Source organism: Perognathus longimembris, chromosome 21 (genome assembly GCF_023159225.1).
Source record: "Perognathus longimembris pacificus isolate PPM17 chromosome 21, ASM2315922v1, whole genome shotgun sequence".
Taxonomy (NCBI): Eukaryota; Metazoa; Chordata; class Mammalia; order Rodentia; family Heteromyidae; genus Perognathus; species Perognathus longimembris.
Window position 1 is genome coordinate 1,387,823 of NC_063181.1, and position 14,878 is coordinate 1,402,700.

Consider the following 14,878-nt stretch of genomic DNA (forward strand, 5'->3'; position numbering starts at 1 on the left):
GGGAATCGGGGAGGAGAGCCCCCCTCTCCCCCCGGGGCTGGGAATCGGGGAGGAGAGCCCCCCCGGGGCTGGGAATCGGGGAGGAGAGCCCCCTCTCCCCCTGGGGCTGGGAATCGGGGAGGAGAGCCCCCCTCTCCCCCTGGGGCTGGGAATCTGGGAGGAGAGCCCCCCCCGGGGCTGGGAATCGGGGAGGAGAGCCCCCCTCTCCCCCTGGGGCTGGGAATCAGGGAGGAGAGCCCCCCCCCCGGGGCTGGGAATCGGGGAGGAGAGCCCCCTGCCCCCCGGGGCTGGGAATCGGGGAGGAGAGCCCCCCTCTCCCCCCGGGGCTGGGAATCGGGGAGGAGAGCCCCCCTCTCCCCCTGGGGCTGGGAATCGGGGAGGAGAGGCCCCCCCGGGGCTGGGAATCGGGGAGGAGAGCCCCCTGCCCCCCGGGACTGGGAATCGGGGAGGAGAGCCCCCCCCCGGGACTGGGAATCGGGGAGGAGAGCCCCCCCCCCGGGGGCTGGGAATCGGGGAGGAGAGCCCTCCGGAGGGGCTGGGAATGGGGGGGTGGAGAGCCCTCCCGAGGGGCTGGGAATCGGGGAGGAGAGCCCTCCCGAGGGGCTGGGAATCGGGGAGGAGAGCCCTCCCGAGGGGCTGGGAATCGGGGAGGAGAGCCCCACCCCGGGACTGGGAATTGGGGTGGAGAGCCCCCCCCAGGGCTGGGAATCAGGGAGGAGAGCCCCCTGCCCCCCGGGACTGGGAATCGGGGAGGAGAGCCCTCCGGAGGGGCTGGGAATGGGGGGGGTGGAGAGCCCTCCCGAGGGGCTGGGAATCGGGGAGGAGAGCCCTCCGGAGGGGCTGGGAATGGGGGGGGGGGTGGAGAGCCCTCCCAAGGGGCTGGGAATCGGGGTGGAGAGCCCCCCCCCAGGGACTGGGAATCGGGGTGGATCCGGGGCCACCCCGTTGGGAGCCCGATGGACTGTCACACAAGGCCGGGTGGCGTGTCCTGCACAGCGCTCGGGGTTTGAAGAGTAAAGGACGAGCGGCGGTGCCGCACGCCATGCTCTTGGGCAGGGCAGGGAGCCGTCTGTAGAGAAACCCCAGGCGAGCAGGGAGCACACGGGGCGGGCGCGCGGGCGTCGGGGTCTTCCTGGTGCCTCCCGAGCTTGCGCGCGCCTGGCTTTCCCGCGGGGCTCTGGAGCGCCTCATCCCCGCTTCTTTACAGGGGGAGGTGGGAAGCGGAGCTGGCACAGCCTCCCTAAACGGACACAGCTATGGCACGGCAGAGCGCTTACAGAGAGAGCGCTGCGTCCACGCCGCCTGGGGCCAGGACTGTCTTAGTACTGGGTGTGGGTTACAACCACGCAGGCTCGAACCCGGGAAAGTGATGCTGTAGGGCAGGATTGGAAGCGTGCACTTCCTGAGGCTAGACACCGAGGGACGCAGGCATAGCTCCAGGAGAGTCAGCCCTCTCTCCCGTGGTTAGCTTGATAAGTGACTGAAAATACGAGCATGCCCTCTGTTAGCATATTCTCCCCGTGGTGTCGGCCCTCAGAACTGTACTCGCGCTCTTGCTTCCGTTACCTCCTAGAGTTGGAGTGTTGTTTCCTCAGAAGATCACGCCTGGCACGGAACTGGCAAAGTCTCAAGGGCTGGCAGCCACCCACGCCCCTGGGACATCTCGAGTGGCGGCCATTCCAAAGCCGCTGCCATCGTCAACAGATTACTAATGGGAGCTAAATGCACTTGGAATCGAGGCGGCCGAGTCAGCAGGCTGAAGACGTAAAGCCGCAGCCCCGTCTGAGCGGAGGAGCTCCGACCTCGGCACTCGGCCCCACGGGCGGACGCACGGCGCGACGCTCGTCTCGGGGCGACTCCCGGGTCCTCCCACCCACCGCGGAGTTATCCCGAGTTTCAGGACACATTTTCTATTTCACGGAGGCTTCCGGATCCCACCAAAGCAGGGCCGGGGATAGGCCCTGAGGAAAAGTTAGGCCTCACGCACGCTTTCTTGAATAACCCTACAGCCGCGTGGAATTTCAACGGGCGGTCGCGGCTCCGCTCCAAGCGTCAGTGATTTCAGCCACGGCCTCGACGTGCGAGGCCGGCCCTGCGCGTGGGATGGGAACGTGGCGACTTGGGGACAGCACTTTCTATGAAGGGGAGACCTCAGGTCCCCACTCTACCCTGAGCTTTCAATACAGGGACCCTCCCTGACTCAGTGGCGGAGGCCCTCGCGGGCCCCTCCCGGCCCGGCCCGGCCCTGGGCGCGCTCCCCCCCACCCCCCACCCTCCCCGCTCGCTCTCGTGGGGCCAGCAGGGCTAGGCCGGGGTGTCCCGTCCTCTGCCTGACTTTGTACGCCACACTTTCCCGTTGATCTTTTCCCTTTACCCGGAACCGCTCACACACGACACACCTGAAAGGCGAGAGGGCAGCAGCTGTGCACACTCTTGGGGTGAGATGCGGTGAAGCCCCACGGTGCACATGGGCCGCAGGGCCTGCCACGCGAGGGACGCCACGCCCACGCCCGTGACATCGCGCCCGCGCCACGTGACGTCATGCCCACGCCCGTGACATCACGCCCATGCCCGTGACGTCACGCCCACACCCGTGACAACACGCCCACACCCGTGATGTCACGCCCACACCCGTGATGTCACGCCCACACCCGTGACGTCACGCCCACGCCCGTGATGTCACGCCCACACCTGTGACAACACGCCCACGCCCGTGATGTCACGCCCACGCCCGTGATGTAACGCCCACACCCGTGATGTCACGCCCACACCTGTGATGTCACACCCACACCCGCGACGTCACGCCCACGCCCATGATGTCATGCCCATGCCCGTGACAGCAGGCCCACGCCCGTGATGTCATGCCCACGCCCGTGATGTCAAGCCCACGCCCGTGATGTCACGCCCACACCCATGATGTCACGCCCACGCCCGTAACGTCACGCCCACGCCCGTGATGTCACGCCCACGCCCGTGATGTCCCGCCCACGCCCGTGATGTCACGCCCACACCCGTGACGTCACGCCCACGCCCGTGATGTCACGCCCACACCCGTGATGTCACGCCCACACCCGTGATGTCACGCCCACGCCCATGACGTCATGCCCACACCCATGACGTTACGCCCGCGCCCGTGACGTCACGCCCACACCCGTGATGTCACGCCCATGCCCATGATATCACGCCCACACCCGTGACAGCACGCCCACACCCGTGACGTCACGCCCACACCCGTGACGTCACGCCCGCGCCCCCCAGGGCGCACACAGCACATGTCCAGGACCCAGGGTAACGGGGGCGGTACTGGTAACAAGCACTCAAAGCTGTTCCGAAAGCCAATCTAAGAAACGCACATGGAGACAGAAAGACCGAGATTAGTGCACACATCTGAACGACGGGAAATCCCAGGCGTTCACAGCGACGCCGTCTCCTGACACAGCCGTCCACATCCGTGGTCAGCAGCCCTCGCACGGCCACGAGCTTTCCACAACCTCTAGAGCTGGCGAAAGCACGGGTGCTTCAGTTCCAATATTTAGGCTGGCTCACAAGTACCCGTATATCATTTGTGCAATCTATTATTATGTATATATATTGTGCAGGTACCTTATGTTGCTCTTTTGCTTTTTATTTTTATTTTTCTTTTTTTTGCCAGTCCTGGGCCTTGGACTCAGGGCCTGAGCACTGTCCCTGGCTTCTTTCTGCTCAAGGCTAGCACTCTGCCACTTGAGCCACAGCGCCACTTCTGGCTTTTTCTATATATGTGGTGCTGAGGAATCGAACCCAGGGCTTCATGCATACAGGACGAGCACTTTACCACTAGGCCATATTCCCAGCCCCGTTTTGCTTTTTATTTTGGTGGCTTCCATTATGAAAGTAAAAATGTCTTTGAGTTGGGAGCCAGTGATTCCTGTCTGCAATTCTAGCTACTCAAGATGAGGATGAGATCCGATGATTGTGGTTCAAAGCCAGCCTTTCATCGCCTGTTACCCACCGAGAAGCTGGAAGCCAGAAGTAGGGCTGTGGCTCAAGTGGTAGAGTGTGAGACCGCAGCCCAAAAGCTCAGGCAAAGGGCGGAGGCCCAGAGTACAAGCCTCCAGCCAGCCCACAAATCAAAGTTGTTTTTACAGAACTTTCCAGAAAATGCGACATTGTCAGAAGAGCCATAGTTACATGCACATTTTACAGCTTGACTTTGATATTAGTGTCTTTTTGTTCTTATGCAATGATGGCGCATGAACATCCCACAATGAGTTCACAAGTGAACATTGTAGTCCAGAGAGGGACTGACAGAGGAGTTCATAGAAGTTGCTCATAACACGTCTCTAGGGAATATTGTTCTCACACAGTGATGGTTTTACCGCGATGTGTGCAGAATGGCCTTCTTTATTACTGTAATCTTAAAGACCGCATATGTCAGGTGGAATCTCAGGTTCTGTGTGTGTCAGGCAGAACCTCAGGGACGCGTGTGTCAGGTGGAATCACAGGTTCTGCGTGTGTCAGGTGGAACCTCAGGGACGCGTGTCAGGCAGAACCTCAGGGACGCGTGTGTCAGGTGGAATCTCAGGTTCTGTGTGTGTCAGGCAGAACCTCAGGGACGCGTGTGTCAGGTGGAATCTCAGGTTCTGCGTGTGTCAGGCAGAACCTCAGGGACGCGTGTGTCAGGTGGAATCACAGGTTCTGAGTGTGTCATGTGGAACCTCAGGGACACGTGTCAGGCAGAACCTCAGGGACGCGTGTGTCAGGTGGAATCACAGGTTCTGCGTGTGTCAGGTGGAACCTCAGGGACGCGTGTCAGGCAGAACCTCGGGGATGCATGTGTCAGGTGGAATCTCAGGTTCTGCATGTGTCAGGCAGAACCTCAGGGACGCATGTGTCAGGCAGAACCTCAGGGACACATGTGTCAGGTGGAATCTCAAGTTCTGCGTGTGTCAGGTGGAACCTCAGGGACGCGTGTCAGGCAGAACCTCAGGGATGCGTGTGTCAAGTGGAATCACAGGTTCTGCATGTGTCTGGCAGAACCTCAGGGACCACACGTGTCAGGCAGAACCTCAGGGACACATGTGTCAGGCAGAACCTCAGGGATGCGTGTGTCAGGCAGAACCTCAGGGACACATGTGTCAGGTGGAATCACAGGTTCTGCATGTGTCTGGCAGAACCTCAGGGACCGCACGTGTCAGGCAGAACCTCAGGGACCGCACGTGTCAGGCAGAACCTCAGGGACCGCACGTGTCAGGCAGAACCTCAGGGACCACACGTGTCAGGCGTACCTTGGTAGACGGCTTTGACCCCAGTGAGCCGATGCTGTCGTCGGACTGCAGGTGTAGCCACATCTGGTTGCTCATGCTCACGATGAGGTCAGGCACGCTGGACCCCGTGAGGCTGCAGGAAAGGAAATGGACGGCATTTAATGATGGCGGTGAGTCTGTCCCTCTACACCACAAAGCAGATTCCCCCCCCCCCCCCCAGGCAGTCCACCACGGCTTCCCTGAACACTTACCAACAGCATTTAAGGAAACCGTTTTATCATTTCAAATACGCATTGCTTTCTCTTAAAATGTCATCTTAGTGTGACCCGTGCCTGCCCAGGGGCCTGGAGACCAGGGTCCTGGAGACCAGGGTCCTCTCTGGGCATAGGACTTGCAGAGGGAGGACTGGGAGGAGTGTGGAGAGGCTGGGTAGCTGGGAGAGACGCCCTGGGCGCTCTGGCGAGGGACACCAGCCTTCAGAGAGAGGCAGGCCCAAGGTGGGGAAGGGTGGGAAATGGGCAGGCCCCTTCACAAGATGTTTGCGTCTTCTACAATTATGAAAGGTAGCACTATAATCTCCCTTTAGCATAAGGTCTGTTGTCAAATGCCATGGAGGAAATCAAACAGGAAGAGCATATTGAAAAGGACAGCATGCACAGCTGACATGAATCTGGCTGGATTTATTGGACGTTTCCTCTGCATATTAACGTTTAGGTCAAGGCAAATGGGAGTTCCAGTGAAGCATTGAATATGTGTTAACGCAACAGTCACATCGGTTCTGCGGTCGGCAGAGAGAAGGAGCCCCAAGTCCATTCCCCGAGCTCACCATGCGGACAGAGAGGTGTGTTGAAATAGAAAAGAGCAGGAAGAAATCAGTCCAACCAAAGCAAATGCCCCTCGTCAAATAGGAAGCTTTGCTTTCAGCAAGGTGTTTTCGGGAGCGTGAACACGTGCTTTGCCCTGTCAGTCATACCCTCTGCCCATCAATCCAACGTTCTCATTGCAGAGGCTCCAACACCCGATTCCACAACCATGTTACACAGGAACCACTCGGGTGCGGCTCCCACCCACGGGAAAGCACGCGCTGGCCCTGCGATTCTTCCTGAAGGTCTGTCTGCATGCGTTGTTTGGCTGTTTTGCTTGCTTGCTTGATCTGGGGAGAGATTTGTTTCCTTCCCTGTGCGTCCATTGTACAGAAGGGGGCCGAGCCACGAGCAATTAGTGGCTACTGCTTTTGCACGGCTCTCTATACGTGAGAGGTTACTATGTATAACAGCGTGTCAACTCTTTGTCAGCAAGCTTTATACTGGTTTTGTTTGTCGATGTAATTATTAAATCTTATATAGAATTCACTTTGTATAGGGACGTGCGTGCGTGTGTGTGTGTGTGTGTGTGTGTGTGTGTGTGTGTGGTGGTCCTAGGGCTCGATCTCAGAGCCTGGCCTCTGCCCCTGAGCTTTGGAGCTCAAGGCTAGTGCTCTGCTGCTTGAGCTCCATTTCTGGGTTCTTGGGAGATAAGGGTCTCGCACAGACGTCTCTGCCCGGATTCACCCCTCAGACCTCAGCCTCCTGAGTGGTCAGGATTCCAGGTGTGACTCGCCGCTACCCAGCTCTACACAGTATTTTTCATAATTAAGCTTCGTACTGAACATCTCAACGCATCAAATTTCACACACGCACGAGGTAGCAGGAGAGTGGAAGGCTCCGGACGGGAGCCCTGGCCAGGCGATGATGCACAATTCCATCGGAATCCTGACGGCGACGCGGCCCATCTCGTTTGGGTTTTCTGTGGCGTGGGTGCTCTGTGTGCTGTGGGCGTGCGCAGGCGTGTGCGCACGCGTGGCCCCGTACGACGGCCTCCCGCTCTTGTGACAGGCTCCTCCCCGCCGCCCCGCCCCTCCCGCCTGGTCGCCCCGAGCCATCCGCGTCTCCGCCCTTGAGCCAGCGTCCGAGTGACAGCGCGGAGCACGCGCGCAGGTCCGGGGGCCCCGGGGGGCTGCGGCGGCGTGCGGGGGTCACCGTCACGCTTCGCCCCGCCCAGAACGCTCATCTTCACGGCGCTGGAGTAAATCCCTGGGAGGGAGAGTGCGCTCGGTCGGTCGGCTTCCCTCTCACGCGGGCGTGGTCGCATCGCGCCGTGGCCTCGTCGCTACGTTTGTCGAGCGTTTCCAGGGCGCTCCTCCGCTGCGTGCACACCCGCGTGCGCCGAGCGTCACCTCTGAGCACTCGCTAGTGAACAGTTGTGCCTCGCGAGCATTGGAAAGCCTCTACTAAGACAAGTGGACAACTGTGCAAGGAGCGCAAGGGGGAGGAAGAAAGGAGGGAAACGGGGGAGAAGGGGGGGAGGAGAGAGCCAGTGAGTAAGCAGGGGAGCGACAGAGACAGGGAGGGAGGGAAGGAGGGGGGGCAGAGGGAGGAAGGGAGGGAGGAAGGGAGGGAGGAAGGGAGGGAGGAAGGGAGGGAGGGAGGGAGGAAGGGAGGGAGGGAGGGAGGGAGGAAGGGGGAAGAAGGGGGAGGAAGGGGAAATAAAGGGGGAGGGAGGGAGGGAGGAATGGAGGGAGGAGGAAGAGAGGCGAAAAGGGAGGGAGGAAGGGAGGGAGGGGGAGGAAGAGAGAGAGGAAGAGAGGGAGGAAGGGAGGGAGGAAGAGAGGGAGGAAGGAGGGAGGAAAGGAGGGAAGAAGGGAGGGAGGAAGGAGTGAGGAAGGGAGGGAGGGAGGAGGGGGGAGGAAGGGAGGAAGGAAGGCTGGAACACAGGGAGGGGGAGGTCACCTCTACTAAAGGTGTCCATATCAGAAAGTACCTTGTCAAGAACGTGGCATTCAATGACCCAGAGAATGAGCACATCTCACGCTCCGTCTCCGTGGAGCGTTTGCGTCTAAACTCCCGTGTACTTTACGTGGTTCCTAAGGCACCAAGAGATCTTCTTTCTATCGTCACCTATCTGCTCTCCGAAGTATTCTCAGGGGGTATCAAGGGGGACATGTTTGGAGAGAGGGACATGCTGGTTACTTTCCTCTCTTAGTCTCTGTGTGTGTGTGCGTGTGCGTGTGTGTGTGTGCGTGTGTTCTGCTGTCGTTGCTCCTAGGATTAGCCTTCCCTTGTGCCGAGGATTTGCTATTCAGATCAATAAAGCGGATCATTTTACCCATGCAGGAGACCAGAGGACACGCAAGGTTCCACCCGAGGCCTGTGAGCAGCAGGCCCCCGGCCGGCCGTGGCCTCTCTGCCTTGTTCCGTGCCCTGTGCGGGCTCCGCCAAGACCAGGGGCGATGTCTCCCTTCTCCCCTTCGCTTTGCTGGTGGACTCCGCGCCCTCTCCTCCGCGCCCTCTCCTCTCCGGTGTGCCTCTCCTCCTCTGCCTGTGGATCTCATTGCCTGCGATCCTAGCTACGCAGGAGGCTGCCCGCCGAGGTTCAAGGTTCGGAGCCAGCCCAGGCAAGAAAATCCTCCGGTGAACCGGCGAATGCCACACGTGGCGCTGTGGTTCAAGCCCCAGGGCCAGCGTCAAGAAAAAAGCCAGTGAAAATCCCCTGCAAGGAACCTTCCCATGCAGGCGCTGCCTGGGGCTGGCGGGGCTCGCTCGCTAGCTCTGCGGATGGCGGGGTTCGCTCGCGCGACGGAGCTGCGCGTCTGCTCTGCGCGGGGCACACGCAGCACGGAGCTGGCCGGGTGAAGTCCGAGCCCGGGGTTCACGCGCATCCCCTGGACGCTGCCCTCCCGCCGCCCCTTCCCGCCTGGCCGATGGAGGCCACGGGACGGGACGCGGGGGACCCACGTGAACGGGGGGACGCTGGATGTGTGCCGGGGCTCCGCCTGGCCCTCTCGGGGCCCACGCCGTGCCGTGCCGGCCGCGTCCACACTCCTCTTCATCCGGTTCGGCCAGGCATAGAATCGGGGGACTCCTGGGTGCCCCCCAATGCTGCGCCATCAGCCAGATCCTCCGCCTGGAATATTTTTTTTTTAATCCGTTCTGCAAAACGCTTGTGTTTCTCAGCGTCTGAGGCTGGGGTGCCACGGGAGCCCTCGCGCGATGCCTGGGTTCCGGGGACCCCCTGGCCCTCGTTCGTAACGGGGTTCTTCCTGGCGTTTTCCTAACTCCCCAGCAGGGAGCTGGCGGCGTCCTCTGCAGCTTGTGGCTGAGGGAGCACCGGGGTCCCCCCCCCCCGCCTCCCTGGGGCCTCCCCCCCTCCCCCAGCAGGGAGCACTGGTTTGGGGCTCACTTGCCCTGACCCTCTGGCTTAGAACACACACATTTTTCTAAGCAAACGCATGCGTCAGCTGCTACGCCAGCCCCCGCTCCGGTCACGGGGTGTCTCCACGCTTCAACCTCACGGCGGCGTTTCCAAACGAGCTGGGAGTGCGCTCTACCGCGGCGGCAGTCCCGGGCCGCCGCGTCTGCGTTCACGGCCGCTCCGCGTCCGCTCCCCGTGGGGTTCAGCGGGACTGTTCCACCTCCGGGCCCTTCCTCCGTTGTGAAGCAGGAGCCCTGCCCTGAGCTGCCTCGAGGGGCCTCGACCCCCGGAGCCCCCGGTCCGGCCGCCTCCCTCCCCGGGCGGGACGTCTGAGCCTGACCTCCGGCTCGATCGTCCGTCCGTCTGTCCGTTGAGGGGCGCTTGCTTGTTCCTTGTTCGGGGCACATGTGAATAGCGTGACTGAGACGCTGGGACACGCGAGGCTTCCTTCCTCCGCACGGAGCCTCTTCCGTGCACGCCCTGGCCACACGCGGGTCAGCGGTGCACCTTCCTGATGCTTCCAGGACACTGACTTCGCGTCCACCCGTGCGGTCCGGAAGGGCCACGGACAGCATGCTCGCTCCCACGTGAGAGAGAGCGGCAGTCGTGGAGAAGGGGGCGGGCCGAGCCTGAGAACCACGCGAGGGGAAGCCCCGGGGGGCTGCGCTGCGAGGACTCAACCGCTGGCCTTACACACGCATCACATGAGGCGAGTGGGATCTCGACGTGGAAAGCATCAGCGCGGGCGTCCGCAGCGTTCCTCTGGAGCTCTGGGCTGTGGCGAAGGATCTGCCATCACGTCTAGGGCTTGTCCGCCGCTGTCGGTGTCTCCCGACTGCTTTCTTTGCGGCCAGGAGGCATTTATTAAACACAGAACGAGGCCCTGTGCTCAGGTTCAGCAGGGAGGAGAGTCAGGGCCGCACCAGGGCGGGGGCTGAGTCCGGAGGCCTTTCAGCTACTACAGACTACGCTGCCCGAGTAATAATAGGCTCCCTCACCTGCCAATCCACAGGGGTAAGCCCGCCCCCAGGGATAACGGGTCCTTTATCTGCCCGGCCACAGAGACAGCCGGGCAGCACCATCCTGACGTGGCCCCTCATCCCACCAAGGGTGGAGGGACATTTAACCCGTACCCCCTGCGTAGAGCCCCCCCCCCCCATCTCCCTGGGAACACTGCTCCTCTTAGCACCAGCTGATTATGCCCAGCCGGAGGGAAGACGGGAGGCCAGGCCTCTCACAAAGCCCTGCTGGTCTCCAAGTCGAGAAGGCTGCCCACGCACAGGCTCGGGGAGAGCTCGATGGAGACGGCTAAGTAAGTGATTTCATTTCCTCGTGAGCCTGCCACTCTGTGAGAAAGATAACCTCAGCAAATTCATGTCTTCCTTCAGGAAGCCCCGGAAGTTCGCAGCTTTGTTTGTGTGTTTGCCGTGATGCCAGAGAAAATGACACGAAACAGGAAGGGGATTTGAAAAACCACATTTAGAGTAAGCCTTCTCAATGTCGGGCCACCCTAAATTGTTCCTAAAAATCCAGATCTGAGTAGGCAGGGCTGCCCTACTCCTCATGAAGAAAGGGATAAGCTATCGGGCCAAATGTTCTGGAAACTTCCCATCTGCCAGAAAGGAGACGTCCAAGGCCCGTTCGTTTAAGTCATGTCCCCGAGATCCTGTGATCCTCTAGTCTGCCTACCATTTAATCAACACGGGTGCATCCGTCATTTCTCCAATTAGGACCAGCAACGCCACGCCGAGAAGGCTGTGGACCCTGTAAGTCCTCAGGAGCATTTGTGGATGTCTCGTCTAAATTGACCTGCTTATGCCAGGAGCCAGCTGGGAGCCCCGGGCCTGCGCTCTCTGTAATTTGGCTCACTGAGGAAATATTTCAGCAGATCTTCCTCCAGCGCTGCTGATTAAATGCCCAACTGGGCCTGGTTTCATTATGTTCCCCATAGGACACTTGAGCTTGATTCAGTTGGCCATTTGGTTTTTCATTTATAGATTTGGACCATTGAGAAGAAGTTCTAATAACACTTATGTCATTGTAACGCATCGTTTGCTGTCGCTTTCCCAACAACAAATAGCTTTAAAAAAAAAAAAACAAGGGTATGATTTTAGATTCCTAATAGTAATCTGTGGGAATTCATCGGGCTTCACCTTGCTGCACTTATATTTTAAACCTTGCATTTATTTAAAAGTTTTCTCATCCATTTCAGTGACACCCTCTCTTAAATGAGGTGTTAGGGTAATAATAAAGCTATTTTACCCGAGGGTTCTATTTGTTAGCCCTATAGAGCTTTCTCATACATTACTTCATTGCTTATCTTACCGTGGGCAGGGAGAGTTTATTATACATATTTTACAGCTATGAGAGCAGAGGTACAGAGGGGTGGAATGACTTCCTCCAGGGTCACACAGACAATAAATAGCAGATTGGAAGCCACCAACGCCTTCCCTGGTTGCCTGCCTGTTTCTGTGCTCATCCCAGGTTTGTAAGTTCTGCTCCTCTGCCCTGGGAGCTGCCCTGACCTGGGAGGGAGCTGCCCCGCCCCAGGAAGTGGCTCAAAGCAGCGCCTGAAGACGCCCCTGGAACTCTGCACTTCGAACGAATGTGCAAGTATGGAAATGCCGTAATGGGACAACACACATAAGCAGAAAGCACTTAATGAGGGTTTGGGGAACGAGGGCCTGTGGCCCCCACTGCGGCTGAGGGGTGAGTTGTGGGAAGCTTTCCAGGGTGGAGGGAAATGAGCAACCAGGTAAATGAGGGGTTCACCTGCTGGGAGACGTTCTGAAGACAGACGCAAGACAGCAGATGCGCACATGCACTGCTGAGCACCGCACAGCCCCTGGGGGCCGGCAGCAAGGGCGAGGGGGCCAAGGGGGTCAGCTGGGAAGGGACAGGGGAGGGGGGTCATCTGAGAGGGGACAGGGGAGGGAGGGTCAGCTGAGATGACAGGGGAGGGGGTCAGCTGGGAGGGACAGGGGAGGGAGGTCAGCTGGGAGGGACAGGGGAGGGAGGTCAGCTGGGAGGGACAGGGGAGGGAGGTCAGCTGGGAGGGACAGGGGAGGGAGGTCAGCTGGAGGGACAGGGGAGGGAGGTCAGCTGGGAGGGACAGGGAGGGAGGTAGCTGAGAGGAGACAGGGGAGGGGGTCAGGGGAATGGAGACGGGGGGGCAGGTGTGTGGAGACAGGGGTGGGGGGGGCAGGTGAGTGGTGACAGGGGTGGGAGGGGGGCAGGTGAGTGGAGACAGGGGAGGGGGAGGGGGCAGGGGAATGGAGATGGGGGAGGGTGGCAGGTGAGTGGAGACAGGGGAGGGGGAGGGGGCAGGGGAATGGAGATGGGGGAGGGTGGCAGGTGAGTGGAGACAGGGGAGGGGGGAGGGGGTCAGGGGAATGGAGACAGGGGAGGGGGGGCAGGTGAGTGGAGAAGGGGGGGTGGGGAGGGGGGCAGGGGAGTGGAGACGGGGCCCGCTGTGGTTGTCTCAGCATGGCTGAAGGGATCGGAAGGGAACCGGGTCTTTCCCAAGTCCTGGCGGTGCCCAGGGAGGCAGCGGACTCGCTGCTCGTGAGCTCTGGGGCGGGCGCGGGGCCGGCGCCGTGGCCAGTCGCGTCCACGTGGCAGGGGCCGAGGCCGCGATACTCACACGTACAGGACGGACCGGGTGTCCCCCACTTTCCCTGCGTCCCCCACCGTCAGCGTGTCGTAGCCTCTCTCCAGCTCGAACTCCTCGAAGGCGAGTTTGATGACCTGGGGTCAGAGCACAGGACAGCGGCCTTGGCGTCACGAGAACTTTCTGGGCTCATGAGAACATGCATCAACTTCACTATTAGAATTTGCTCCCGAGCCCCAACGGACTTCAGATCCTCCCAAGCTTCTTCAAATATCTCATGGATAGTCGCAGACGTTTGGGAATGCTGAAGTGTAGAATTTTATGAAATTCAACATTTATAGCTGTTCCAAGTTATTTGTTAGCAGAAATAAAAATAAAATTTAACCCCAATGGCATTATTTTCCAAGTATCTATGAAGGATTTAACATTTGGGGTGTTTGGATGAACTACACAGTAACTCAAAAAGCAATGGGAAATTTGATTGCAGCAAATATGATTTATCCTTTTTTTTTTTTTTTTTTTTGCCAGTCCTGGGGCTTGGACTCAGGGCCTGAGCACTGTCCCTGGCTTCTTTTTGCTCAAGGCTAGCACTCTGCCACTTGAGCCACAGCGCCGCTTCTGGCCATTTTCTGTATATGTGGTGCTGGGGAATCGAACCCAGGGCTTCATGTATAAGAGGCGAGCACTCTTGCCACTAGGCCATATTCCCAGCCCCAAATATGGTTTATCCTGAGAGCACTCAAAACGCCCCACAAGGGTCACTGCTAAGTGATAGGTATAGCTCCCACATGAACATCATCATAAACACATGGAAAATACTTTCTGAGCTCAAAAAAGTGGTCCTGTGCAAGACTAAGCTCTGCAAAGCCCTCAGGTTTCTCTCCTTTTTAATCGTGAGAAGGGGAGCCAGGCTTTGTGTGTGTTAGCCCAGTGGCCTAGCGTGGGGCCTTTCCGCCTGGTTTCATTCACATAATGAGTATGCTGTTAGGCCGATCAGCGTCATGACAGCCAGCCAAGACTGGCTTCTGCCTGCCCCACTGGCCGGGAAGAGTTCCGCGAGCATCCTCGGTGGAGCACGCGGAAGAGCAATGCTTCCTCTGTTGACCAAGAGTGTGGCCAAGGAGAAAGACACCCAGAACCAACCATGCAGAAGTCGGGCTGAACCCAGGGTAATAAGGTAGAAGGGTCATGATAGAAGATAGATAGTAGGTAAAGAGATAGGTATAGATAGATAGATAAATAGAGAGGTAAGCATAAGTAGATGGTAGGTAGGTAAATGGGTAGATATAGAAGTATATAATAGAGTACTAGATGATAGAGATATAAATGGATAGAGGAAGATGATAGTGATAGATAAATAGATGACAAATGATGTCAGATAGAGATTGATAAATAGGAAGATACATAGATGGCATGTACACTGAATAGGTACTTGGACAGAGAGCAGTTGACAGATCGATAGATGATAGAAAACACATAGATTATGTATTTGGAAGAAAGATGATAGGGGGACAGAGATATAGACATAGATGCAATGGATGGTGGATGGATGGACAGGTGGGGGGGTAGAGAGATGGGCAGGGTGGAAGGAGGAAGGGAGAGGGAGAGAGGAAAGGAAACACAGAGACAGCCACATTGGAATTGCATTTCACTATTCTTTCTGAGTAATGCCGAAAGTTTGGAACTGAGTAGAAAGGTATCAAACACCTGTGCTGGGGGCCATTCCACAGGTACCCAGTGTGCAGGACTTAAACAGCCTGGGAACAAGTGTTTTCCCAAGCCGGGCTAATAA

At 58.6% G+C, this 14,878-nt stretch overlaps 1 protein-coding gene across 1 annotated transcript in view; it reads right to left on the reverse strand.

Annotated features, from left to right (window-relative positions):
• Window positions 1–14,878, reverse strand: part of Csmd1 (CUB and Sushi multiple domains 1) — an 874,507-nt gene that overhangs the window by 186,740 nt on the left and 672,889 nt on the right. The window contains 3 exon segments of the mRNA XM_048330750.1: window positions 5,268–5,291; window positions 5,294–5,379; window positions 13,120–13,223. Of these exon segments, the coding sequence (XP_048186707.1) occupies window positions 5,268–5,291; window positions 5,294–5,379; window positions 13,120–13,223 (214 nt within the window).